The 27,090-nt window shown below is 41.3% G+C and overlaps 1 protein-coding gene across 1 annotated transcript in view; it reads right to left on the reverse strand.

Annotated features, from left to right (window-relative positions):
* CCDC60 (coiled-coil domain containing 60) overlaps positions 1 to 22,951 on the reverse strand; it is a 60,747-nt gene extending 37,796 nt beyond the window's left edge. Inside the window, 2 exon segments of the mRNA XM_040582500.1 lie at positions 22,478 to 22,830; positions 22,918 to 22,951. Of these exon segments, the coding sequence (XP_040438434.1) occupies positions 22,478 to 22,830; positions 22,918 to 22,951 (387 nt within the window).
* Positions 22,952 to 27,090: the final 4,139 nt, after the last annotated feature.

Consider the following 27,090-nt stretch of genomic DNA (forward strand, 5'->3'; position numbering starts at 1 on the left):
CAATATACGAAACATCATCTTAAAGTGATATTACATGAGGAAATGACCAAGTTTCCCATGAAAATGCTTATGGCCATTTTTCTTGAGATGGCATCCAGCAGCTCTAGGTAAGAGGAACTACAACAATATTGCAGCAGGTGGAGCTCGACGCCATCTGTCTGTAGCTCGGCTCCTCCGGCAGACGGCCTGGCGTTCCTGCTCACTGCCTCGGACAGCTCTGCGTGTATCCTCTCCATCTTTACAAAGAACATCGAAGGCTCTTAATATATATTTGGTTGAACAAGTTCTTTTTAATAGCTTGTTTCAGTCAAAAACCACCACCTGTAGTCTCGAGATTTTACCCTAACAACTCACAAATACTTCCACTTTCTCCTCTAAATAATTCTGAGATTAAAAATTGTTCAGCTCTGACAAATCCTTCCTTTTATTAAACATTCTCTCAATTTCACATACCCCCAAATCTTGTTGTTGAAATGTCCCAAATTGGTAGCGTATATGCCAGCTATATAGCTGGAGAATTAAGGTACAATAAACATTCTTTTAGGTTGTACTTTTTTTTTTCCCCTCCTTTAAGCTGGCAAAAGAACCTGTTTCCTTTGCAACTCCTGAAGTTTTTTCATTCCGGGCAACTCATTAAGTTTCTATGTTATTGTCAAAAATAGCAGATTGACACACCTATTGCACTCTTCTTCCTTCTAATACATCACTTGAATAGGAGCATTATGATTACATTTGCAAACTGTGAATGTGTTTTGATGAAAATAAATCAGCACAGCCTCATCACAAGCCAACATTTAGTCATCCAAATGCAGGATCAACCTGGTGAAATACATATTTTATTTTTACAAAATTGTTCAGAAAGCTTTTGTGAAGCACTGCATATAGAGATGATTACTGCTGTTCTGCAGGTGGGATTTGAAATATTGAATTTTTAAGGCAGTATTCTAGCCAAATACTCAGGATTTTTTTTTTTCCTTCCCCTGGCTTCTTTTACTGCTGCTTAGTGCTGACCCTTTCTGCCCTTTCACTAGAAAGTGGGAACATGGAACAGACATCAGGACCAAAAGAGAATTTTCAATTAAACACAAGAGGCTCTGAGGCAAAGGACTTCACTAAGAATATATTGCAGAAAATTAAGATTTCTTTAAAAGTAATACTATTTTAGTGCTTCAGCTTAAAAAATATCACAACTAAACCTGCAGATATAAATACACATCAGCAAGGACAAGATGCCCAATTTGTTAAGGTTGTGCTGTACCATATCAATAATGCAAAGCACTTTGCAGTTGAGAATCTCTGTTGCCAAGGGAAGCACTTAATAAAATCTATTGCAGCAGCTTCCATTCCTTGGTCTCTGGTCAGAAATGGCCCTGATATCGACAGAAAGGGGTACTCATCCCACTGTTTTGCCATGAGTAGTTTTAATGAGTGAAGGAGTTCCAGTCATGTTCGGTCTCCTGCACTCCAGTGAACACATCACTGTCAACGCAGACATATCAGGAAAATGGAAGGAGACAGCTGAGAAGTGAGAGAAGGCTTGTCTACTAGTGAAGGCATGAGAATGAAATTTGGAACAAGTAGATTCAGTTTCACCTCTGTCAGAAAATTCCTGACATGCTAAATAAAATATTTAACACCTTATCCCAGCTAGCAGAAGCCTTTTTCTTTTCACCATAACAAATTTTTGTACAAACTCTACAGCTCATTGTGCCTCTACTCCTCACATCTCAAATGGAAAAAAACCCTTCTCTTTCATTAACATCTATGAAGTATTCTCATATTATAGTGATGGAAAGCCTACGTACAGAAAAGCAGCTATTTTCATAACAAAACCTGCTCAAATAGCTTGGTATTGCTTATGACATCAATTTCCCTCTATTTCTCATATTCCTTGGGGAAATATTCCTTATTTTCTTGTCTCCAAAGACTATTTAGCTAATTCTGATAAGTTTGGTAAGTTTTGTAAAATAATTGGATCAAATTAATCTCAGTTGTAATACCACTGTTGTTAGTGCATTTACCCTACAGTTACTTTTAACCCCTTAAGCAACTACATTATTTCATCTGACATCTTTATAGTCTCCATAACCTCTTTTCATTAAGATGATTTGAGAATTTTGAAATGTATCCCTGGAAGTCAATGCAAATAAGCAAGCAAAAAAATTATCACTTCTGTATGACATCTCTCTTACACTGCTTATAATTCTGTCTTCCATTTGTCATTTACATGGTCTCTGGGCAACATGCCAGTAATTTAGGTATATGCAACACTTTCAAAGTCTCTTATTCATATTTTTCGTTGCATGCTGGCAATAATAATATTACTCAGCATTAGCTAATGTTTTCTAGATACTTTCCCCTACTGAAGTCAGAATTACAAGTATTCTCACCAGATCTTCCAGAAGACCAAATGTCCCAAAGACATTTTGGATGGCCAAAAAACCATTCTACTAGAAACGAATGTAATCTGTCCTACACTGAAAAAAGAAAATCCTTTTGTGCCACAGTAGTGCTCACTTCCTTATTGCATTTAGTAAAGTTTAAAACAGATTACAAAAGTGCTGAAAAGAACCCTTTGGGCACAAAGGACACTCAAAAACCAGAAACATCTACAAACATCTCTAAAAAACTAGTTTCTTATTTCTTCTAGTCTAACACAGGATTTCTTATTAGAATGCTATGCTAAAAACATGAAAGTTCATGAACTAAGGCAGGAGTACCTAATAAAATTATCAGATCAATATCTGCTACAGAACAGAGTCTCTATTTAATCCCAAAGCAACAAACAGAAAAAGAACATGCTATTCTGCTTTATTTCATAGTCAGAACAAAGTTAATTTAAGAAAGAGTTGGGGGAAGACACAGCTGGAGATCAGAGTTACCAGCCTCAGGAAATTCACAGAAATGTAACTGAGAACAAATTATCTCTTTAATTACTTTTGACCAAATCAATAAAAACCATGGGGGAAAAAAGCATGACGACTGCCACCTGGTAGAGGACAAAGAACACTGAAGTTGAAAACTACCACAAAACTAAAATACAGCCATGTTAAGAACAATCAAAGCACTTCACTCTCTTTTTTTTTTCTTCTGTAAGAGAAGGATATTAGTTCGATAGACAAGCTGGGAAGATTGTTAACACTTTACTATGTTGTTTGCATTTCAGATTGTCCCATCATTACTCAGGGATCAGAAAATAAATCCCAAGAAACCCCAAGATCTCCTGTTTCCTTCTGAACTTCCATGGTTTCTCCCACGCTGGCTTTTATTCACTAAACTCCAATGTAGGAATTATTTATTATTTAAGGTGCAGCACTTGTTCTAGTCAGTACATTAATAAACCAGAGCAAGATCTTACCTCTTCTCTGGCCTCATGCCCAGATATGAGCAGTAATACTCACACCTGGAGGTCACAAATATGTAGCTAAGCACAGCTGGCTCCGAGTGTGATGGATGGGACAGTCTTCTGGCTAAGCAGAGATGGACGGGTTACTGGGGCTGCAATGGCATCCAGTGGCAGTGAAGACCCCAAGGCCTATCTATCTATAATACTTACAGAGTCCCCATTACTATAGTAGGTTAGCAGTTTACTGCCTTTAAGACATAAATCCTCACAATACTCTTGTCAAGTAGGAGTGTGGTATTATCCTCTTTGTATACATGAAGAATGAAGGTAGAACAAGATATGTGACTTTTCCCTGGTCACATACAACATATACAGTAAGAGTGAGTTATCAAAAGCAGGTCTGTCAAGCCAGAAGCTTGCATCTCAGTCTGGAAGTCTCAGATCCCCTCTCCCAGCCTGGCTGAATCTTAAAGCATTTGTCACTGTCACTGAAGAACATGAAAGGAGGCAAATTACTGAACCTCCTCTCCTTTTTCCTCAACCACGTTTTAGTTTAACAGTACACAATTGTTCTTCATGTGGATGCTGAGCACTGAACTTAAAGTGAATTTCAAATGTGCTGTTGACACCTTGCCCTCTGCTGTTTTCTCTGTCTCATCACAACTCCTCGAGGACCTTAAGATCCTTCAGAGTTTCAAACAGTTCCTTTAAAAGTCTTGGCATTTATATGTGAGGAGGACAATCTGTTTACTTTATGGGCTGAGTAAAAGATACTTCACTGTGATGTGACTTTACTTGGATTTGTTCTTGGAGAGAAGCAGGGTGGCCATTTTCCATCCCCAGAATTCTGCATCTAGATTCATAGCAAATATGCTGAGATGACTGGCTCAACTGACCTGTTAGTGAACTCTTCACAAGGTGTCTGACAGCAGTCATCTGCTTTATCCTGCTCCACAGTAGAGTCAGTTTAGCTTGAAAAGAAATTCTGTCGTCTAGTAGAAACTAAGGAAGTAGCATCAAGGCGGACTGTATCTAAGCCATTAATTTTTCTGATATCATCTTCTGCTTCTTTCTCACAGGCCCCTACAGTCAGGAGTTACTTCAGCTGGCAACAGCAAAGGACTGCAAAATGCTAAACTGGCTCAGGAGCCTGAGACAAAGTACCCTACTGTGTAATAATCTTCACAGTACCCTGCGTTGTCTGAATAGCTTAAATGTTTCACAGAAGAACAATCAGAATTAGCAAACACAGAGGCCTTCAAAACAATAAAAAAGGTAAAGAAATTAGGTGGTTTAGGAAGATGGTGGTATCTCACAAGTTTTTAAATAGTAAGCTGTCTTTGAGATATATTCTTTCCCTAGCAGTAACTGATGCCTTCTTCCTCTCCTGCCCAGCTTATACCTTAAACTCATGCATAGACTAAGACCTTCACACAGCACCGATTATGTATAACCTCTACAGACCAGACAGGATGGCAATGAAGGATCAATCAATACAGCAAATTGAATGCCTGTGTTATCTAGAACAGTCATGTTGGCTAGAATTTCAAAATTCTTGAAAATTCAATACTACAACACTTTTTCCCCCCCAGGAATATATGTCTTATAGTTTTTTAATAGATCTTATTAAAATGCAGACATGCCTTAAAAGTTATTTACTTTTTCAGTGAAACAGAGCTGACTTCTACTAAAAGTACCATCATTGGCCCAGAAGAAAAAAATCACAACTCAGAAAGATGAGCTACTTATTTCACTGTCAGACCTACAATGGAGAAAAATTTCAAGTGACAACATAATGCAGACAATGCAGCGAGATATGCTATATAGCCTGAAGTAAGAGGAACTGGGGCTTTGGAGCCTTTTTTTCTTGTAAATTGCTGTAGCTCACTTAAATAAATGGATTTGGGGCCAAAACCATTATCATCACTGCATCCGTTCACACAGAAATACATTCTCCAAGAGGTCCTGGAAGTAAACATGCACCACTCTTACTGGTTTTGTCGATAAATAGAAAATCGCATTCTGCAAAGACTGCTAGGCGAGCATATTTCATAAGATTTAAAATCATTTTAAACTCCAGCAACAAAGAAAAACACATTAAAAAATACAGTATGACAGGCTTCCTGGCACAATTTTCTCAAACAACAGCTGGCCAAGTACACCAGACTCACAGGAAAGAGCTAGCTGCGCTTTCTAAAGGACATTTTTTCAAACAAACTAGATCCCAGAACTCCCTTGATCTTAAGAAAGAACAAGTCTTTTTTGTTGGCATAGGGACCAGAAAACTATTGGTAGAATGAACAATGAATTATGGTTAAATTCACCTCTAGAAGAAACTGGGCATGCATAAGCAAGACCAGCTTTACCTTATAAATAGAACACACAGTGGATCAGTCCCAAGAATGTCTATGTCAAGCTCTGAGACAGTTACTTTCATAACTTCTTTTACACAATGTCTTTCATGCAAGAAAGGAGTTCAAAGTTATCAGCTTTATGTGGCTGATTTTGCTTTCCTGATGTCTCAGAACACCCAATAGCTTATGTTAATAAGGTTTATTAGAATCCATTTCATTCACCTGTATTTGGGTTTAAAAAGAAAGGAGAAAGGGCTTAGAGAATTTTCCTGGTACTTAAGAGTCAAATTACTGGATGTTAAGTTCCTAATTGCATGAGCTAGCTTTGTGTCTACCCAGCACTTATTTCTAGAATGTCTCAACCTGACAAGCTATACTTATTTTTTCCCCACACAGACAAAGCCAGCTGAAGTCTGAAAGCCATTTGACATGAACAATGACTTGTTAGAAGCCTCGTAGTGAACTAATCTGATCTCCGGGCAGCCAGACCCAGAAGCGGTTCACACCCTGCATGTAAGGACAAGGTGACTTTCAGAAACAGTTCTTAAAGAAGATGGGCAGCACCAATAGAGGCTGGGAGCAGCAATACCACGGAAAACCACAAGTTTATTTGATTAAATGTCTTAGCTTCCAGAGCTCTACAACACTGGTTGCTCACTGACAGCAACACTTCAAACTTTATATCAAAATAAATATTTGTTTGACTGTAAGGTACTAAAGTGGTACAAAATGTATTCATCATTTCCATGATTAAAATTGGTTACTCTCAGGTGACAGTAGAATAAGTTTAGGTCCTTCTGTGTGGGCAACTGAAGAGCTAGAACTGTGACAACCAGAAGTCTAAAACACTGTAACTGATCATAATTTCAGATTGCATGACCCTATTTGCTTGCAAGGAATATGCAAGGAATAACGTGTTTTACCATGATTCTTCCCTAGGGAAAAGCTGAATAACTGGAATAGCCATGGTGATTTTTGCTTGTATTTTTATATGCACAGGATGCAAAAATAAGCCAATAATCTTCATCTCTATCCTAGGCTTTACCTTGGCACAGCAAAAAGAATGGACATTACTAAACCACTTCCACAGTAAAATTTTAAAAAGTCTCTCCGTTATTAACTCTTCCCATGTTGAAGACTGAGGGTTTCCTATTCAGGATTGGGTAGGAGAGATTCATCTTGGACTTCTCCAATTATATTCTAAGCTAAGCAGGATTCAGTCACATCAACACATACTTACCAAAGCCCTATTTCAGTAGACAATTTTTGTTCCACATACCCAGTTTGGTAAGAAGCTAAAGAGTCTAGCACAGCCTTAATCAGTGTGAAAGACTACTCACTTTATTTAAAGGCCTTATAAGTCTTCAGGATAAGTCAAGAAACTAATTTCTGGTCAATCCATATGGATAGTCTAGAATTAGCTGTGGGACTATGACACATTCTAGTGGAGCAGCAGAGTCTCAGACTTAGGATAAATGCTTAAACTAATGTGTTGTTTGATAGCTGTTTTTTGCCGAGTACTACCTAAACCTCATATAACAGCAGCCTGAAGGTGTTGGAAAGGCTGGACAGCAATATTGTGGTTCGAGAAGAAAATATCAAATGTATAGGGAAAGATTAAGCCTGAACTTGTTAGAGCAATTGTTTCACTTATCTTCCCAGTTCACTAATGGCACTCTTAAGTGTTGTTATTCTGGGAACACACTGACTCATGTTTCTGTGGAAGTAAATAATAGAAAGCCAACAACATTAACAGAAAGTTCAGCTGATTAAATATCACTTTCTCCCATCTATGGCTTTCCTAAGAAAACTTGTATGAAGGAGAGCTGTGCTAACAGATTGCTTTCCAAGTAAGAAATCTAAGTCAATTATTACTCAGGCCAAATAGTTATCAAAACTAACCACTACAGAAAAAAAACATAGCTGTTACCTGCAGACCTTGAGCTTTTGGCAAACAAACACGACATGCAGTTCAGGGACAGGGGAGGAAAGACAGCTAAGACTCAGCGATTAGGAAAAACAAATTTCTGCAGAGAAATGTTAGAGAAGTTTAGTAACAGCAATTCTCTTCCATCGTCACAGTACTTTAAAACATTTTTGAAAGGATGCAGTTTTCTAGCCACATCAAGATAGATAATATCCTAATGCACAAATTACTGCTACAGATTGCCTCCTCTAAGAATGCAGACAGGTTAATCGGAACCTCTAAGAAGACTGGCAAATTCAAGATTTTTGTTTGGAGTTACTCTGCATGCAGAGATACACCTAAGGTCAGAATGTAACCTTCCACATGGAGTAGCTAGACAATAATATAGTAGGATCATTATGGAATTTATCCATAATTTTTTCAAGTTATGTTTTGTCTTTCAAAATTTAAACTTCTACATTTATCTTGCACATTGTCTAATCTTTTAGATATTCTAAATCATATTTTAAAAACTCAGATGATTGACTTTGTATAATGAGAAATTTAACGACCTGTAAAATGAATAGAGTGCATCTGCCAGCCCTAAAAAAAAAAAAAAAAGGTCATCTTTTCACCACATGCACATCACACTGTCTGACAGTTCCATTGTTATCTTTCTAGGCAGCTGCTCCTGTTGCTTCCCTAACACAAACACACATTTTTGGATGCAAGTTGAAGATTAAGATTATTAAAATGCTTAAGTATTTCATAAAATATTTTTCCAGTAACACTTCACATAGAATAAACAGAGTATATAATGGTTGCTATATAAATGCACATTCTCCCCAGGTAAACTGTAAAAACAAGTGTTTTACAAAGATAACCAAATTCTGAACCACTGTTTAATTTCACTCAAGTGTATTTTTGTCAAAGGGTCAAACTCCCTGCTGGAATAAAGATTCTAACTGAATCTGTATTTTGACAGAGATTAATACGGTGCATACAGCAACAGCAGAATGAATGTGTATCCACAGACTGGCTGGCACCAACTTTATCCATGGCAAACATGAGACAGATCAACATGTCAAGAAAAGGATCTTAGTGACTATGTTTTATGCAATATTACAGAGTATCCTTTAATCCTGATACAAAGTCCAAAATACCCTTTTATCTCTACCAAGGTCCTAGCAAACAGCTCTGCATGGGTTTTAGATGTAACATACTGAACTAAAAATGCCCACTCTATTATCAGTTTCTAATCTCTACTAAAACTTAAGCATGCATGCACGCACACATCCCCCCTTGTTCGTACCTAGCATAGCCTGGATCATCAGATTAAGTTAGTTAGCATTCTGGCATAGATTTGACTAGGTTATCTGTAGATAATGCCCTACATAATTTCATCCGTAACTTACAAATACTAATATTTAGGAACTACTCTACAACTCTTTCCAAACTGCTAACATCTGACACACATAAATAAGGGAATAAGCCACAGCTAAACCACCAAAATTTGACTTTCCAAAGGACAGCTATTTTCAGAAGCATTTTGTGATAGCTGTGCCAGCTGCACACACAGACTGCGTTACATCTGTGGCCCATTCTCCTTAAGCATTGTCTTTGTTTTGATTTCCTATTTTGTATTCCATTAGTTTTAAGGCTGTATGTCATACTGCCATTAAATCACTGTTTTCAAGCAATAGTGTCTTCCAGCTGACCTCAGAGCAAAAACAGCACAAAGACTTACATTCATACAATTCACTGTTACAACCAATAGCTGCTAGAAAGCCTCACTCCAAAGCCTCTTACATAGCTAACTTGCTCTGACTCATCAACTATTGTCACACACCAATTCGGATCTCACAGATACAAGCTAACATTAATTTAGGAGAACAGCTGAAAGAGAAATACCTAAAGGGCAAAAAATTAACATATATAATATTTTACCAGAAGTAGCTGTCTTAAAAGGGAAGTATTCAAACATTTCTGATGAGCTAATGGAAATAGCAAAGTGACTGCTTGGAAAAGGTTTGATGTTTGGGGTTTTTGGGTGGGGTTTTTTTGTTTGTTTGTTTTTAATGGTTTTACCTGCTTCTACTAAAAGATGAAGTGAGCCCACTGTCAGCAAGAGCAATTTCTGACTGTCAGAATTGTTGACAGTCAGAATGTTGTCTGTTGACAACAGACAGCAAAGTTGAATGGATTGCATGCTGCTGAGCTTCTAGAAAGATTCAGAAAAAAAAATCAAAAATACAGCTTTCATCCAACGGACCTGGATAGGGATCACTAAGATCCTGCCAAGGTTTAGTTTCTCATTTTTCATGAATTAACATCATTGTTTATAGTTCAGGCTGTTGCATGGTGACACAAGCTTTAAACAGTGTGACAAGAAACAAACCCAACCAAACAAATAACAATTTCAAGATACAACAATGCCTCTGATGCGAGTTTAAAATAAGCTTATTTTACAGAAATTCACCTATGAGCTTCACCAACAATGGCAGCACTTGTAGAGGCAGAGCTTGCAGCTGAAGTGCCTGAGAACCCTCCAGTGACAGTACAGCTGTCTGCACAGAGGATTCAGCTCCCTGAACTGTAATGAGCAATTTGTCTCACAGTTTTGATCCACTGTCAGTTTAGCTGGCACTGACTCCATAAATTAATTTTTAACATTGCAGGGTAACCTAATAAAAAAAAATAAATACTGAAGCACTGTTCTAGATACCTGTAAATAACCTATCACCTGCTGCAGGTGTTAACAGAAAAGTTAAATGTGTTTCTATTATAGTACAAAGGTTCCCAGTTTCTTGAATGCATAAATACATAACCCTGAGACAAATTATCAACAAAGTAAAGCAGCATAAAGAACAGAATATTTTAGCCATATGCTCCAAGCTAATACCGTGTTGGTCCTATGTATTTGGGAAGCTTCTTAGAGAAAAGGCTTCCTTTGCTCAAATAAAGGATCTGTTCAGTTCAAACAATCTGCCCAATTAGGAAAACAGGTTCAGAACTAGAGAGAAATCAGCTTCAAGTTTATAAAACCATCACAGTGGAACTGGAGTAGAATATGTTTGGGTTTTGATTACAAGACAATTGCTATAGACTTTCAATTATTTTGTCAACATAAAAAATGCATTGTATGAAAGTTGTAAAGTACTTCTAGCTTTGGCATAACTGATCAACACTAAATAGAGCAGTAAATAGTAGCTTTAGAAAACATCTAGGAAGGGAACATAAAACTCTTTAAATTCAGTCCTAGTGTTATGCTGTCATTACGGTGCAGATGGACCACAATCCATCTCCTTCAGTCCATTCTGGGCAAAAATCTTCCGTCATTAGCAAACTGCCACTACGTCTTGGCTTAAGATTGTCACACTCAACCATTATGAACCGAGGGCAGTCACACCATTCTTCACCAGCCAGCCAACAAACCGGCCAACATCACTATGCCTGCAAGAAAGTACTAGTCCTATGAGTTACCGCTGACCAGACTTACCAACCTTTGCTTAGTATTTCCTATTGCCCTGTATTCAAGCATGTGTCTGTCAGCAGGTTATGTGACAGGAGGGGAACATTGCTGCTGGGGTCTCATGTGTCATTTTTAAAGGTGAATGTTTTGCACACAGGCTCCACCAGATAAAGTTCACTACCTGCAGTACTTGCATCACAGTCGCTTTGACATAACCAACCCAGCCAGCTGGCAGACCACAGAGCAAGATGACCAGCAGAACCTGACAGTTGCGGTCAGAGTACCACAAATACACAAGTTATCAGCCTAGTTCTAGGGGAATTCAGCCATGTGTAAGTCCTAGTCTTAAACTGTCAGACATGACAGGTTTGACTTTATGCCATTAACTCTCCAGTGAAAAAGATAATATTTGTCCTTTATTTTTAGGCCATAGTCCTAACTTCATTTATTCTTAAAATAACCAGCTCCCCAAACAGTAGGGCAAACAATTAGCTATGAGGATCATTTTTTATACAATAAAGCCCTAAGTCTTCCTCTACCTGAACTCAGAGGTAACAGATTCAAGGGGTACAAGCAGTTAAACAACGAGGGGAGAGGGAGGAATCAACTGAGACAGAGTTTAAAAACACAGGGTTCCTGAAGCACCAAGAGGGAAATGTTGACACACATTGGGACCAAATGATGCCGCCTAGATAGATCAGGATCCTCAGTATGGAAGACAAGTAAGGCTACCTGACCACTGGGAACCACTGGTTGTACCTGCAGGAGAGAAATGAAGCACTGAGGCCAAAACAATTGAAGTAAATACATTTCAGACTGAAATACTGCAGTCCAAGGACTGCTCTAACAGATGAGGAATGACATGATTTCACCCTCCCTGAAGTGCCACAGGCATTAGCTCAAGGCCAAAGACACAGCAGAGCACTCACAATATCTAGGATTGGCCAGAGGCTTCACTGGGTTCTGTAATTTAATGCAACCTAACTTTAATTGCAGCAGAGAAAATATTACAAATAACCCCAACAGCTCTGCAGTCTCTTCATTTCGAACTTGCAGATTATTACCTGGAGCCTGACGTTGTATAGCTAGAGTTCGCCTTTTACAGTAAGGAAACTTACTAAGAAGTCAAGGTAATTCTTGAAAAGGGAAGATTTGTAATGGATGCAGTGTATGAATGAGCAATTACAAATTTAAATGTGTCACAACAACTTTATAAAGCATCTTTTGACCCTTAAATGGAATTGTCTAGGTATGTATAAAGTTAGATGCTTGCAGACCGAAACCTAGCAGTGTTTCACTTGAAGAACTGTGCCTTACTGCACAGTGACTCCACTGAGATTGACAGACAGGCATATAAAATATTTAATCTGTCTCTTCTACCCATTAGATTAACAGAGAGAACACGTAAACCTTTGCACAGTGTCATTGAGGAATTAAGTTAAAATCTCTCTCTTAATACACCAGAAAAACAGGTTCCAGGCTACAATACCCCAAACAATGTCACAGCCTAGTTTTCATAAATAACAAACACTCCTTTTTCAAAATGAACAGAATCCAAAGTAACATTATACCTCTGTTCCTCATAACCTGCTTTTGAGCTATTAATGCAAAGAGCAATAGTTATATAGCTGCCTAATTAACTTGACTATTGTCCCCTAAAAATACTATCTTAGCTCTCCTTCTGTGCAAATAGCATAATGTTAATTTAATGGAAAGGTCACATTATACTACAAGGAATGTAGTGCTATTCCATTATGTCTTCTCCTTGCTTATAGTCCTCCCCCACACTGCTGTTGTGCATTCAACACTTTTTCTATAGGCATTTTATGAATAACGAGAAGCTACTCTAGCCATGGAAAGTGCTGCCTTTCACTGCTTGCAATTTAAGACACATCATTTTACAGTCTCAAGGAAAGCAAAACACCACCAATCTGATTTCATACAAATAGTTTTTCCTCTGCAAGCCAAACTCAAGCTTTAATTACTACCACTCCCCCCCACCCCCACCCCCCGCTGCTGAATGCCTTCATTCACTTTGCCTGCACAGGGAAATATTTCAATTTAAGAACAGGCTTCAAAGTTCTTGCATTCAGATAGACTTACCCTGAAACTGTTATTTTCTTCACAAGAAGGATGATTCCTCCTCTGTCATGCAGTGTTCGGGGGGGGGGAATTAGCAAAGTGTCCTGGCTAAATTTCAACTTGCTTAAATTGCTGTTTGCTCAATTAAGTTCACCTCTCTTTTTTCAGCTGGATACATTATTCTTCATTCCTTTCTATCCTGAACTCTCAGGTAGTATTGCTCTGCTCTGTTGACCACAGCTAACCAGGGATGGCTGATACAACCTCCACATTCAGCCTGCAAAGTGCTTTTGGCATCATTTCGAGTAAAACTGATCTATAAATATATTATCCTTCCTAGAAACAAGCACAACCCAGCCTACCTACAAATCTAGTCCTGCATGTCTACATTAGTTCAGATTACATTTTTTCTTCATGTAGATATAAAAATGTCCACATTGTTCATGTTCCTCTATCCCTAATTAAATACTTACCACTTCCTACTTAGTGATCACATACACAGAGCTTTTTTTAAGTTCCATGTACGCAAAGGAGCTCAGCTTTTCCACCTGAAACATTTTCTTACATTTCTGGTAGGCATACATTCATTCCTGACATAACTCCACTGAACATGACACTAAACAAATCCACCAGTCTAGATTTCTTTACCAATCTTGTCTGGTAAGATCAGCATTAACATTCCTTTGTGCTATCAGTGTGACACAAAGGAACCAGAAACTCATTCATGAATTAGGAACAGTGTTAATCTTACTGCCCAGTGCAAGTTCTAAACCGATCATACCCATAAACAGTAACGACCATTTATTTCTTACATAGCACTTCTAGTCAAATAAACTGTTTTTTCCCATTCTCTCCCAAAGGTAGCCATTTGACAAAATTTTTCCATTATCAAAGTCATTTTTACCTGCCACACTGCAGCCAGGGCCACACCAGGTTCTTCAAATACAAGGAATAGCCTATTTCTTTCATTACATAACCTACAGAGTATTTGTATGCACTATTTAAGAGAAGAGGACATTAAACCTGTTAAAAATCTAACATTTTGAATATTTGCTGTAAAGGGTAACCTTTGTAATGCACTTCTCTCCTGCCCCAGGCATACTGCAGATCAATTCCCAAACCTAGGTGAGCAATGCAATTCACTGTAATGACAACTCAAGTTGTAATCACAGAAGTGTAATGCACCATGACTGTACCAGCAGCCTGACATTTGGCAAGTTTACTAAAACCTTAATAACAATGCATTATTACATTTGATATGCTTCCCTTAATTCATTATGGAAGCAGCCTTTAGGAACAGAAATTGAACTTTTGAAATTGATTAGACTGTTTTGAACTTAATAGCATGGAGATTGTGTGGACCTTACCGGTTAGCTGCTGTTCCAGAGATATGCCAAACTAATTTAGTGATCATAAAACCTTTATTTTTACAGAACATAACATTTTCATGTAGTCAGGCTCAGGTTAGGAATACCACCTAACATTGAATACTCATGTTAGACAGTAAAACTACCACTCAACCAAATAAAAGAAGAGCCTGATCTTAAAAACATAGTTCCATAAGCATATGCCCTATCTCTAGTCTCATATCACCATTTTTGTTTCACGCTCTAAAACACAAAGCAAGAACACCTGCAGGAAAAACCAAGAGCTCAGAATCTGGAAGTTCTTCACTATAATACCAGGTCTGTACTCTTCATATGCAATTTGCTAAGACAATTCACTTTTCTAATGCACTTTTTCCAAAGGTATGAGAAAGGTTATGACTGTCAGTCTCACAAAGCCATGAAGAAAAACATTTCAACAAAACTCTCAGCACATGAGTGCTTAAATGTTACGGTTAACAGTAATAAAACCAACTACTTCAGCATTGAAGGACTGCTGCTCTTCTAAAATAGACAAGAATTTCTAACAGACACATGACTACAGTGGCAGAGCAGATCACCTATAAGAATAAAAAATTAAATTTAGAAATTCTGCAACAACAGCTTCACTATGCCTGCTAAATAATCTCAAATACTTGGCTGGTAATGTTGTTATCCCCTTGTTAGAATTACTGCAATATGATGTAATATTTCCCCATTGTGTCCACGGATATGTGCAAAAAAGGTTTTTAGTTCCTCAAAAATGGCGTGACTGATATTTTTCAACTTTTTAGTATGGGTTCTTAAAAATTAAACCAAGTTAAAAGAAATATATTTACGATTCAGGCTAACAAAGGGGAAGGAGCTTAATTAATAAAACCAACAGTAGCCAGTATACAGCCTAACAGTCTAATCTGATGTAACAGTTGTTGAAGGAAGCAGAAAACTATCCGCTATTGCAATTTAGGCATATATCCAAATTTGATAAAATGTGTAAAATTGACCTTTCTTTCTTAATATCATTTGCTCTGTTCCGGTTCTGTCAATGACAGCACCATTATCTATCACCTCGCTGCACAGCTTCTGTTTATCTTTCATTCTACTCCCCCATTTAGTGCCACTCTCACATAACCAAACTGCTCCAGATCACTAGTTCAGTCACCTAAAACTATACCCTTTTCCATTGCTCCATAGCCAAATTATCCACAATCTGCTTATTCACCATTTTCTAATATGTCCTCAAACCTTATGCATTCATGCTTACTAACATTTAATAATGTGTATGTAAAAGCAGTATTATCAGGGTACATTATCATTACATCGGAAATGTCTGCTGGGTTGATGCCTCCTTGAATGGGTGAGAAGAAAGTCACATGAGCGAGACACACGCATGCCATTAGGCTATTCATTTTCAAACATACTCTAAGTTTGTCTTCTGCAACAAGAAATGCATTTGTTACTATTTTTGAGCAACTCATTTATCTACTGGAAATCAACATTATCCATAAAACATGTTCGACCAGAGTTTTGCTTGCTTGTTGCTAACGAAGACCCTTGTGAAAGCTGGAAGCATACGTCACTTTTTACCATGAGAAGCAAAGCAAAGATGTCACCTCAGATGGGTAACATGCACAAATTCTGTCCTGCCTGATGATTACCATGCTGAGAGCTTGCACACATAAGTTATCAACAGAGGTTACAGAGCTTGTAGGAAAAGTCATTGTTAAAGAAAACATATTTTGAATTAAGAAATTTAAATTGCTGAAGCTGCTAACTGGCAGAGGTTGCATAACCAGGCTTCATCCCTCTTACAGCCATAATCCAAGGCTGGTTTAAAACCCAGTCAAGCTAATCTGCATGGGAACAGGAAAAAAAACAATAATGATCAATCTATATACACAGGTGCTCTCAGAAACACAGGTATTCTTAGAAAATTAGTATACATACTTAGGAATTGCTTATTTGAAGAATGGGTGTGCTTGAGGGTTTTTTTTGGAATTGTGCAAGTTAAAGCAATCGGAAAGAAGATAGTGGATCCCAAGACGACCTTGAAACGGAGGCAGAAATTGGAACCAGAATAGAAGAAATCAACTGAGGAAGGATCAGATGATGAATTCACAGAACTGAAGAGATCAAAAGAAAACTTCTAAAAACTTTGGATGTTGACTAATAATAAATGCATAAGCTGTACTACATCCCTTTTGTCCTCTGCCAATCTGAGGTGTTGGCCCAGCTCTGAGTTGTGATTAAAGCAAGCCTAGTGGTACCCATGTCTGCGTAAATTTTAACAGTCATTGGTATAACACTCACAGTTAGGTCACCACACACAAAGCAGAACAGCTACTTACCTGTACATTCACTCCAGAAAGAAGAGAAGACTCAAACACCTCAACTTGTATCTGGTTAGCACCAAAGAAAAAAACAACAAACAAACCACCCACAAAACCCTTTTACCTATTAAAAACAAGAAAAGGAAACTAGAGAATGTTAACCAAAGAAAAACTATCTGCAAAAACCACCTATGTTAATTACGTACAAGAAATCTCCATGGAAACCTGTCAGGCATACCTGTATAGCCACTGCATGGTAGGATTTCAAAGGGAAGCATCATACACTGATGACAAAGTCTTTCCGACATTCCTTACGGTACATTCAGCCTGGTCTGAGGCATAAAACAATGCACCCTTTCATTTCCGTAACAAGCAGCAGAATCTTTCTTACAATGTGATACTATGAACTCTGAAATTGTAATCACACTGTCCCTGTGCTTGCACCTGCTTCTTTTGTTTTACATGCTCTGTACTTAACATCACTAACATGTTTTGGCAATAACAAGGTGATAAACTGCAGTCAATTGATAAAGTTTTCCATCTACTGACTTTTCTTGCACACCCTATTTATCTTATGTCTGGGAGCATTTCTAGCATATAGGCTTATGGCCGGCTGTAAACTGTCATGACTTCAGAAAGAAAGAAAAAGAAAGAAAAAAAGTAGTAATTTCTTGAAAATTAAAAGTTTCCCATATTACCTGTGGTGCACTCAATAAATTTGTTTTGTTTATGATCTGCAACAGATAACCAAGATTATGCAAGCCGTGACGCAATCTATGCAGCTATTGCAATTGAAGGGTAAAGAAAAAACTGGTTTTGCAGATGCTTTTTTTTTTTTTTTAATTTTCACACTGATTTTTGTATGGGGGGGTATACACTGTGGTCATAGCTTCAAAAAAAAAGAAAAAAAGAACTCTGGCATAATTTTGTCTTTCTCATCTTCATTCCCAATTTTTCATCAGAAGTGCACAAGGACAACCAAGATAAATTTGGATCACTGGAGAAGCTGAAAGCATGACTCACTGCCACAGCCTCTTCTGTACCCTCCCTGGCTCCTGCTTGTTCTCTTCATTCTGTCCATAACACGAGCCCATACCAACATGGTAATTCCTGAGCTGACATATTGTCACATGATGAGCTCGACAAAATAGTACAAGCAGGAAAAAAATCCAAACAACATAAAACCAAGTTTGAGTTAAGCCTTGCAAACAAAGCACATCTCAAAATTCTCACTTTCATGCTGCCAATATACATTGTTTAATTGTTAAAGAGATACGTGCTTACCAACAAAAGACTTGGAGACTACCTCTAGCAAGCAGTGGGAAGCTGTGGAAGGGTCCAATTTCACCAGCAATCAATCTACCAAAATACCCCAAGAAATACTTGACTCTGAACATCTCTATCCTGCTTTGGCACTTCTGAATAACAGCCAACCCAGCGATAACTCACCCTTATATTCTACCTTGTACAGCTAATATAGAAAAAACACAAACAAACCTCAAGAAAGTATTAGTATGTCGTAGCTTTTCACTTTCAAAGCCAGCTGAGTAGTTAACGGAAAGAAATATTGTGCTATCATCTTTCTCACTAACATTTTGTTGAAGTTTCACATTCTTCAAATAGGAAGTTTCAAGGTATTTCTGAAGCTTCTTCTAAATCTATAATGAAGTTATTTTTTTAAAAATGACTCAGACGTAGCATTTCTTGGATGCAGGTTGAGACCAGGCTTGGTCAATGACCAGCAATCAATGGTTACTCAATTTAGGATGTGTTAGGAATGTCACCACACCAGTGTAGTCTGGGAAGACAACCCACCACAAACACATTCCTGCTCTTCCCATCAGGAATTATGGCTGACCTTCGCATCAGAGAGCTGGCAGGAAAAAGTTCTTTGCATTGTTAAGTTCTCCCTTGAAATACATGTTTTCAGTCTTCTGGAAAGCAAGGTTTTAAATTGGAAACCCTGACAGATCTCTAACTGCAGCAATAACAAATATCATCAGTGTAATTTCTCTTGAAATAAACTGCTCTGTTTTCTTCTCTAGTTTCCAGCTTAAGAGCTCTCATTGCTGATGCTTTTGTCAGTCTTATCTAGTGACCTATTTACCCAAAGCATAGAATTACAGAACAGAATTTTATGACAAGTACAGAGCAGGCTTTGACACTAATACTACTCAAGGTTTTGTGGACCTGGAGTGTTTTTAGGGCTTGGTCAGAAAAGCCACCTTTCTTTCATGTAAAAAGTCAACAAGTCACCTCAGAGGTATTGCAAATGAATTTGTCTGAGCAATTAAGGGAAAGAAGCTATATAAACATGATAGAAGGTGACTAACATCACCATGCACCATTACATTAAGGAATAAGAAAGCGAGCTTTAACACACTGCTCTGAACACTTAGGAAATCAAAAATACTGTCTGGATAGCTACACTCTTTGACTTTCAATGAATCAGGGCTGTCTGCAGTGCGCACCCGACCTTTGGGGGGGGAAACCTCAAACCAAACTTCCCATTCTCTGTAATGGAAGCTTGAAGGGCTCTACCTCGCAGTATGTGTGTGGACTGACATGACCACGACTCAGAACCAGGCTGCCCCATGGTGAGTCTCCTCCCCCACCCCCACCAAGTGGTTTTGAAAAGGTAAGAACATGAAATGCATTGGGAAGATACTTGGTATAGCTGCTCTGGTTAAAATACATAGCCCATTCAACTTATCAGGATTATTCTAGTAAAGATAGTGTCAGGGAGCAGACAGCACACGTAGAAAGCTACCATATAGAAAGCACATCTGAAAACAGAGACACTACTGGGAATAAATGTTGGGATAACCAGCAATCTAAAGCCATTAAGGGTCACAAAACGCACACCACTGTGAAAGCTTGCCACCCAGTTATCCTTGGATAATGCTGTACAGGATGGGTAAAAGAAGCCACCTTGTTGAGGGGGTGGGGGTTTATTGTTTGGCTGGGTTTTTTTAAAGACAAATGCTACACTTCCTGACCTTCCCCCATCCCTTGCTGTTATTGCTAGTAGTTTGGATGGGGTGTATTTTGTTCCAGTGGATTGCAGTAGAATGCAATCCTTCAAGTGGGTTGGGCCAGCTTTACTTGGTGTTTTCACGGTAAGACAGATAGCACATTCTCTGGGGAACTACAGACCACCAGTTTCCAATGCAACAGTGAGAACATTCAAGTATCAGCTCTATGTTTTCAGGTACCAAATTTACTTCATAAAGATACAAAAAAACCCCATGAACACACAGCTTTTCCAAACACATCTGTTGCCACCAAGTATATAAAAAAAATTCTAAACATGCAATTATTACATATAATATCCTATGTCCCTAGCACTTTGTATAACCACCCCAGCATAGTTATCAAATGTTTTTAGCTCTTAAAAATGTATTTTTTTAAAAATAACATCAGTTAAGAAAGTAGCATTCGCCAGCAGATATTAGCATACTCAAGTCCTGTTGAATTCACAGGCCTTTTATCATCTTGTTGTTTACAAATGCTACTGTCATTCATCATCACAAATCATCAGCTGTACTTGTGGCTGAAGAAAATACTAAGTCAGAAGGCAGAGGTGAGTGCAAAGGCATTAATCAGAGATCATTTTTACTACCAGGAATGTTATCCTCTCAGATGCCTATTAATTAGACACACCCAATACCTACAGTATTCTCAGTTATCCAAAATATTATGGGGACTGCTAGGTGTGGGTGAGAATGGGGTAAATAAGCCATATAAAGCAAAAATACAGGTAATACAAAGTATTTTTAGGTTTTGACTATAGAAATACATTTCTGTTCCACTATCTTTGAAGAATGCATGGTTTTCTGCAGAAAGCACACCGGCAGCTTAAATAGTGAGAGGGAAGCAGAGAATAGGCCAGGTCGATTGCTAGGACTTTTTTTCATTTTTTAGGGTTTGGGAATTTTTTTTAGTTTTTCAGTGTAGTAATCATTGCCTTTTAGGGAAAGGAGAAAAAAAATGGTTACTCTCAGATTTTCAAGACTGTGTAATGCTTTTAGCCTTGCTCCCCACACAGAAAAACAGGTATGACTACGTCCCCTCCAACAGCTTCATTAATCTAAAGCATAAGTCAAACCCACACATTCAGTGACCTACATATAGGGTTTTTTCTGTATAAATTAGCTACTTAACCAAATCAAAAGTATATGAGTTCCAGCTGGGTTTCAGAGCACCCTTAACGATCAAATCCTGACATCATTTTTCAATACCAAAACAGCCACCAGCACAAATTCACCAACATTTTCAAGATTATTGAAATTTAAAGAGTGTATCTGCAGTTGAAAAATATCTTTCAAGCAACTTCTAATTCAGAAGGAAGGTTGTTTTAGAAATTAAGGGTTAAAACAAGAACACTGGCAACATTTGCTGGATGTTGACTAACTTAGAGAAACATGCCTCTGAAGACCGCCAGCAAGGTGCTGTGTTAGGTAGTATGTAAAAATAAAGTGAATGCCACCCATTGTCTATTTAGAGCTTAAAACACTTGATCTAAAACTTTAAGTTCTGAATGCAACACACACAATCAGAGCAGAAAATTAAGTAGTGGGTGGACAGAATATTTTTCTGCCTACCCTGAATAATAACCACACTGCTGCAACTGCCAGAGACCATCCCTTGAGCACTCCATTAGAAAGCACATAGCAAAGCGTAGGCTCAAATCACATAGCCTGATGTTACAGATAGGCTGGAGAAACTTCCCTCTGTTTCCACACGGAAAACTGCTCTCAGAACAAAACAGCAGAGAAAATTCAGCTTCAGATTTCCTTATGTGAGCCAACAGCACTGAGGAAAAGAAAACAAATGGTACAACACTGCAAGCTCACCTCAAGCAGCATCAGTGACAGAGTTCTTGTCCCTGTGGTTTAATGATTCAAGCTCGACTTAAAAGCAACTTGAGACAGTTTAAGATCCATGAGGTTCGTGGGTGTGCAACACTAAGGAGACCATGAAAGAACCACCACACAACCAAGGCCATCACAGACGCTCCTGGCTAATCCCCTTACACTTTCCTGAAACCCAAATACAGATGCAAAGAAAAACACAAAATAATTAATCCACTACCTCCAAAGCCATGCCTACTGATGTAAGTTGTATTATGAACACTTTTTATTTTTTATACCCTTCTTGTGCCCAGCTGTTCGACCACCCCTCAACTGCCATCATTTATCATTCCTCCTTGTTAACCCATCCTTTACCCTCATGCGCTCATCATTCCATTTTCAAGGCTTGCTACCTTACCCCTTAAGTACATTCTATTATCTCATTTTTCCTTTTCATTCATTAGCCTGCTACCGTCTCTGCTCCCTTTAAGCACTCTCATTAAGTACTCTAAAGACCAGTTTCAAAAGCCAGTTCAAAAATCACAATACACACATCAAAGCAGTCCCACTTTATTTACAAATGCTCTATACCATCGTGAAATACTGTATCAAATTTTGATTATTCACAGGAAGGCATGGAATACCATTTCAAACATTTCTTTAAACAGAAATAATGATACCTTTCCCTGGAAACAGGGGCTTGCAATTTACTGAGAAGAATAGCCTCCCTGCTTTTCTATTTAAAGTAGAACCAGGAATGTCAGGCCTACCTGTGCAAGCTGCCCCAAAGCATAGAGGCTGAGTTTCTGCTGGTCTGTGTAAAGAACCTCTCCAAGCTCCTGATAAGGCTTCCCAACGGGGGTGAAGTGTCCCTGAGTGAAATGCTTTTGCCTCCTATGGTAGTTTTCCCAGAACACTTGTTCTCTTAGAAGCTCAATGCTTCTGTAAACTGTTCTGCTTCTGGCCAAGACCTTTCCTTACTTCTGAGCAAAGCCAGGCAAAGCCTGAATGCACACAAAATCTCAAGGATCCAACACTTCAGCAGCTACCGGCACCCTGAGTCTGCTGGTTTTAGGTGGGTCTGGTACCACAGGTGCCTTGAGTCTGCTGGTTTTAGGTGGGTCTGGTACCACAGGTGCTTCAACTCTCAGTTTTTAGATACATCTGGTACTGGCATCCTTCCAGAATGGAAACACCTTGGTGTTTTTACTCCTTAAGTTATTAAGCTCTAGTTTCCCCGTCATGAAGACACACACTTGCTGCCCAATGAAGCAAGTCTTTTTCTAATGGGTAGCCCAGCAGAAGAACCAGCTTGCTAGCTAACACTACACGAGCTCTCATTCCCCTCAGCAGACCCTCAAACAACAGACACCAATCCTTAAGGGCCAGGACCCCTAAAACCTACTCAGTCACCTGGGGAACAACCAGGGCCAGCTCACCTCCCTCCGAAGGGTCTCGTTAAAAGTACAGCTTCCTTTTAAACCTGTTTTTAACAACGGCACAAACCTCCCCTGCCCGCAGAGCTCACGCCGAGGGCCTCCCGCCTCCCAGGACGCTGGGGACCAGCCTAAGGCGCCCCCACCTCCTTCCTCAGGGCGCCGACGGGGAGCGAGGGGCGGCCCCTCTCCTCAGCCGCCTCAGAGACCTGGCGCCAACCGCCGGCGCGGCGGGACGGCTAACGGCCGCGGGTGCCCGGGGAAACCCCGCGCGGCGTCGCGCACGTGCGCTGCCGCTGCGCGCCTCCGCAGGGCGGGGCTGCGCGCCTCCGCAGGGCGGGGCCGCGCGCCAGGGGGCTGAGCGCCCACCCGGCCGTGCGCGGGGCCGTGCACAAGCACATCAACACCGGGCCGTGCACAAGCACGTCGGCACCCAGCCGTGCACGGGGCCGTGCACCAGCAGCTCAGCACCCAGCCGTGCACGGGGCCGTGCACCAGACCGCCAGCACCCGGCCTTGCGCGGGGCCGTGCACCAGCAGCTCAGCACCCAGCCGTGCACGGGGCCGTGCACCAGCAGCTCAGCACCCGGCCTTGCGCGGGGCCGTGCACCAGTAGCTCAGCACCCAGCCGTGCACGGGGCCGTGCACCAGCAGCTCAGCACCCGGCCTTGCGCGGGGCCGTGCACCAGAGCGCCAGCACCCAGCCGTGCGCGGGGCCGTGCACCAGCAGCTCAGCACCCGGCCTTGCGTGGGGCCGTGCACCAGAGCGCCAGCACCCAGCCGTGCGCGGGGCCGTGCACTAGAGCGCCAGCACCCAGCCGTGCGCGGGGCCGTGCACCAGCAGCTCAGCACCCGGCCTTGCGCGGGGCCGTGCACCAGTAGCTCAGCACCCAGCCGTGCACGGGGCCGTGCACCAGACCGCCAGCACCCGGCCTTGCGCGGGGCCGTGCACCAGCAGCTCAGCACCCAGCCGTGCACGGGGCCGTGCACCAGCAGCTCAGCACCCGGCCTTGCGCGGGGCCGTGCACCAGAGCGCCAGCACCCAGCCGTGCACGGGGCCGTGCACCAGCAGCTCAGCACCCGGCCTTGCGTGGGGCCGTGCACCAGAGCGCCAGCACCCAGCCGTGCACGGGGCCGTGCACCAGCAGCTCAGCACCCGGCCTTGCGTGGGGCCGTGCACCAGAGCGCCAGCACCCAGCCGTGCGCGGGGCCGTGCACTAGAGCGCCAGCACCCAGCCGTGCGCGGGGCCGTGCACCAGCAGCTCAGCACCCGGCCTTGCGCGGGGCCGTGCACTAGAGCGCCAGCACCCAGCCGTGCGCGGGGCCGTGCACTAGAGCGCCAGCACCCAGCCGTGCGCGGGGCCGTGCACCAGCAGCTCAGCACCCGGCCTTGCGCGGGGCCGTGCACCAGCACATCAGTACTCAGCCATGTGCAGGGCCATGCACCAAGGTGCTGAGCACCCAGCCTTGCTCAACCCTTGTGAAACATGCCATCAACCCTTCCTCCTAGGGCCGTTCCCAGTAAAAGCCTTTCAAATTTCACTCAAACCTTGTCAAACAACAGTAACTGGCGGCAAATGAGAATTCAAGATGGGTTTAATACTATATCTATTCAGCCCGAAAATACACAGACGATCGGCAGCAGCGGCACATTATCCGAGGTGTGTGATTTCCAGCAGATTGGGGTTTTAGCCTGTCACGATCGCTCCAAGCATTTGAATTCCATGAGTTCTCCAAAGGGATGGGGTAACTGGAAACACCTCCTCCCTCCCTCCTTCTGTCCCTCCCCATCTTTCCTCTCAACCCTGAAAAAACATCACCCTTGCTATTATTTCACTGCATTTTATCTGTCCAACACTTTGCTATTATAACTTTGCATTTAGAGTGATGTGACCAGACATGAGAGGGCAGAGCGGGGCTCCACAGCCTCGGGGCTGCAGGAGGCTGCGGGGGACGTTTGCAGCTGGGAAGGTTCCCCCCTCCTCATTTTCCTTCTTGGCTTTATCTTTTCTGCAGGCTGCAGTATTCCCCCAAAACATCCCACCCTTGTGGTGGGCCAGGCCTGAGGTGCTCACCCACCGACCTGCCGAATTGTGGAGCTGGAAATGCAATTTCTGCTACTTTTCTCGTTGGCTGCAGCTTAATCATAGGTGTTTCCAGCTGAAAAGAAAAATTCCAACACCTCGTCTTTGAGACAGCCAGGAGAAATAGCACAATTTGGTAATGATGACCCTGCTTTTGCTGTACCTGGGTGTATGAGTGTGTTTTCAAGTAGAACGTTTGAGAAAGAACTAGTTTCAATGACTTCCCTAATACAAGCGGTGACATCTCATCTAGCACCGGGATTTCAGCTCCGGGGACTTGAGGGGAAATATCTGCTGGACAATCACCGTTTGAAAAATATGAAAGTGGCATTTTGAAGCAGCCTTCATGCTTAGGTGCTGCTACATCCATACAGCGATACTTTTGCATTGGAAAATGGTGCTTGATTGGTTTTGCTGGTCGGTTTGCATTTGGAAAAGCCTCTGCTCAGCCTTTGCCTGCAGCAGGTTGGGGCCTGCTAGGGGCTTCGGGTCCCAGCTGAGACACGTCGTCCGTCCCGTCCCATCCCGTCCCCCCCTCCACTTATTTAATTTGAGTCAATCCAGATGCTGCAAGCCCTGCCTGCTGAGGACTGAGGTGGGCACAGCGGGAGCAATCCCACACCCAGCCCTGCAGGCTTTAATGCTGTAATGCTTTGGAGTTGTGCCCAAAACACACTCCGCTTCCCCGGCAGATCCTTGTTTTAATGGACTTAAAATAACCGAAGTGCGTTTGGCTCTGTCAGGATGCTCAGGGGCCGGGAAGGGCTCACAGGGGACCTGTGCAGGGCCATATCCTGCTGGTGCTGGAGGCACCCCATCTCTCCTGGTCTCCCTACCCTGCCGTTCATGCCCAGATGCCTCATCCCAGTGGCACAGCGTGCAAGTGCAAGCCTTGGGGCAAGGCTTTTGCAGAGGTCATCAGGCCTTTCTCCAGGCCGTTTGCAATCCCTTTCCCCCAAAGTTTGCCAGTGGGGAGCCCGTCCTGCAAACTCCGTCCTGGCATTAAGTTCCTGCTAGAGCCCTGAGCTCGAGAGGAGCAAGTTGGCCAGGCCTGGCTCCTCGGTGCCGTTTTTGTATAAATAAGTTCTCTCCAAGGCAGGGAGGATGATCTATTATTCAGAAACAAACAAAAAAAGATGGAGCTATGGGTTTGTGTTTTTAGAGACATGCAAAACCATTGCCCTCCCACAGCCCGCAGCAGCTCCCGGGTAAAGCTTTTGCGGTGACCAGCTCCCATCTCCAGCCAAGCCGGGTGGGTTCTCCCAGCTCTTCCCTTCCTCAGCTCCATTTCTCCTCCACCCTGTCCATCATCTAGTCCCATTTTCAAGCAATGCTCCAGGAACGACAGGTATGCATTTGTTTCTCTTTTTCTTCTGTGTCATTTCTCCATCCAGCTTACAATTTTTGGTGGCAATTTAACAGCTTTTACAAATTACATTCCTATCTTTTTCTCAGTTATTGTTAGGGAGGAGAAAGTCCCATTTTTCACTGTGATCCTTCAGGTTTTTGCTGTCACTGTATTTAAGACTTTTTTTTTTTTTCTTTTTTGTCCTTAGCTTTTATTTTCTTATCCCTCAAGGACAGCCTTGGAAATTCAAAGCTGTTCCCTGACTATCAGCAGATCTGGTATTCTCTTTGGCAGCTTTGCAGTGACTGTCTCTCTTCCTTCCATCCTTCCACCTAAATGACACCCTTTTCTCAATAAATTATCCTTTGTCTTTCAAAGCAGCGTTTTCATTTGTGACAGTTTGGATGTATAATAGTTGCATCCCAGCGGATACCTTCAGGAGCATCAACTAACAGGCCAATACAGACTCAGTGGTGCAGAAAATAAAGAGATTTATGTATTTTGGACTTTATTTCC

This window comes from Falco naumanni, chromosome 1 (assembly GCF_017639655.2).
Source record: "Falco naumanni isolate bFalNau1 chromosome 1, bFalNau1.pat, whole genome shotgun sequence".
NCBI lineage: Eukaryota > Metazoa > Chordata > Aves > Falconiformes > Falconidae > Falco > Falco naumanni.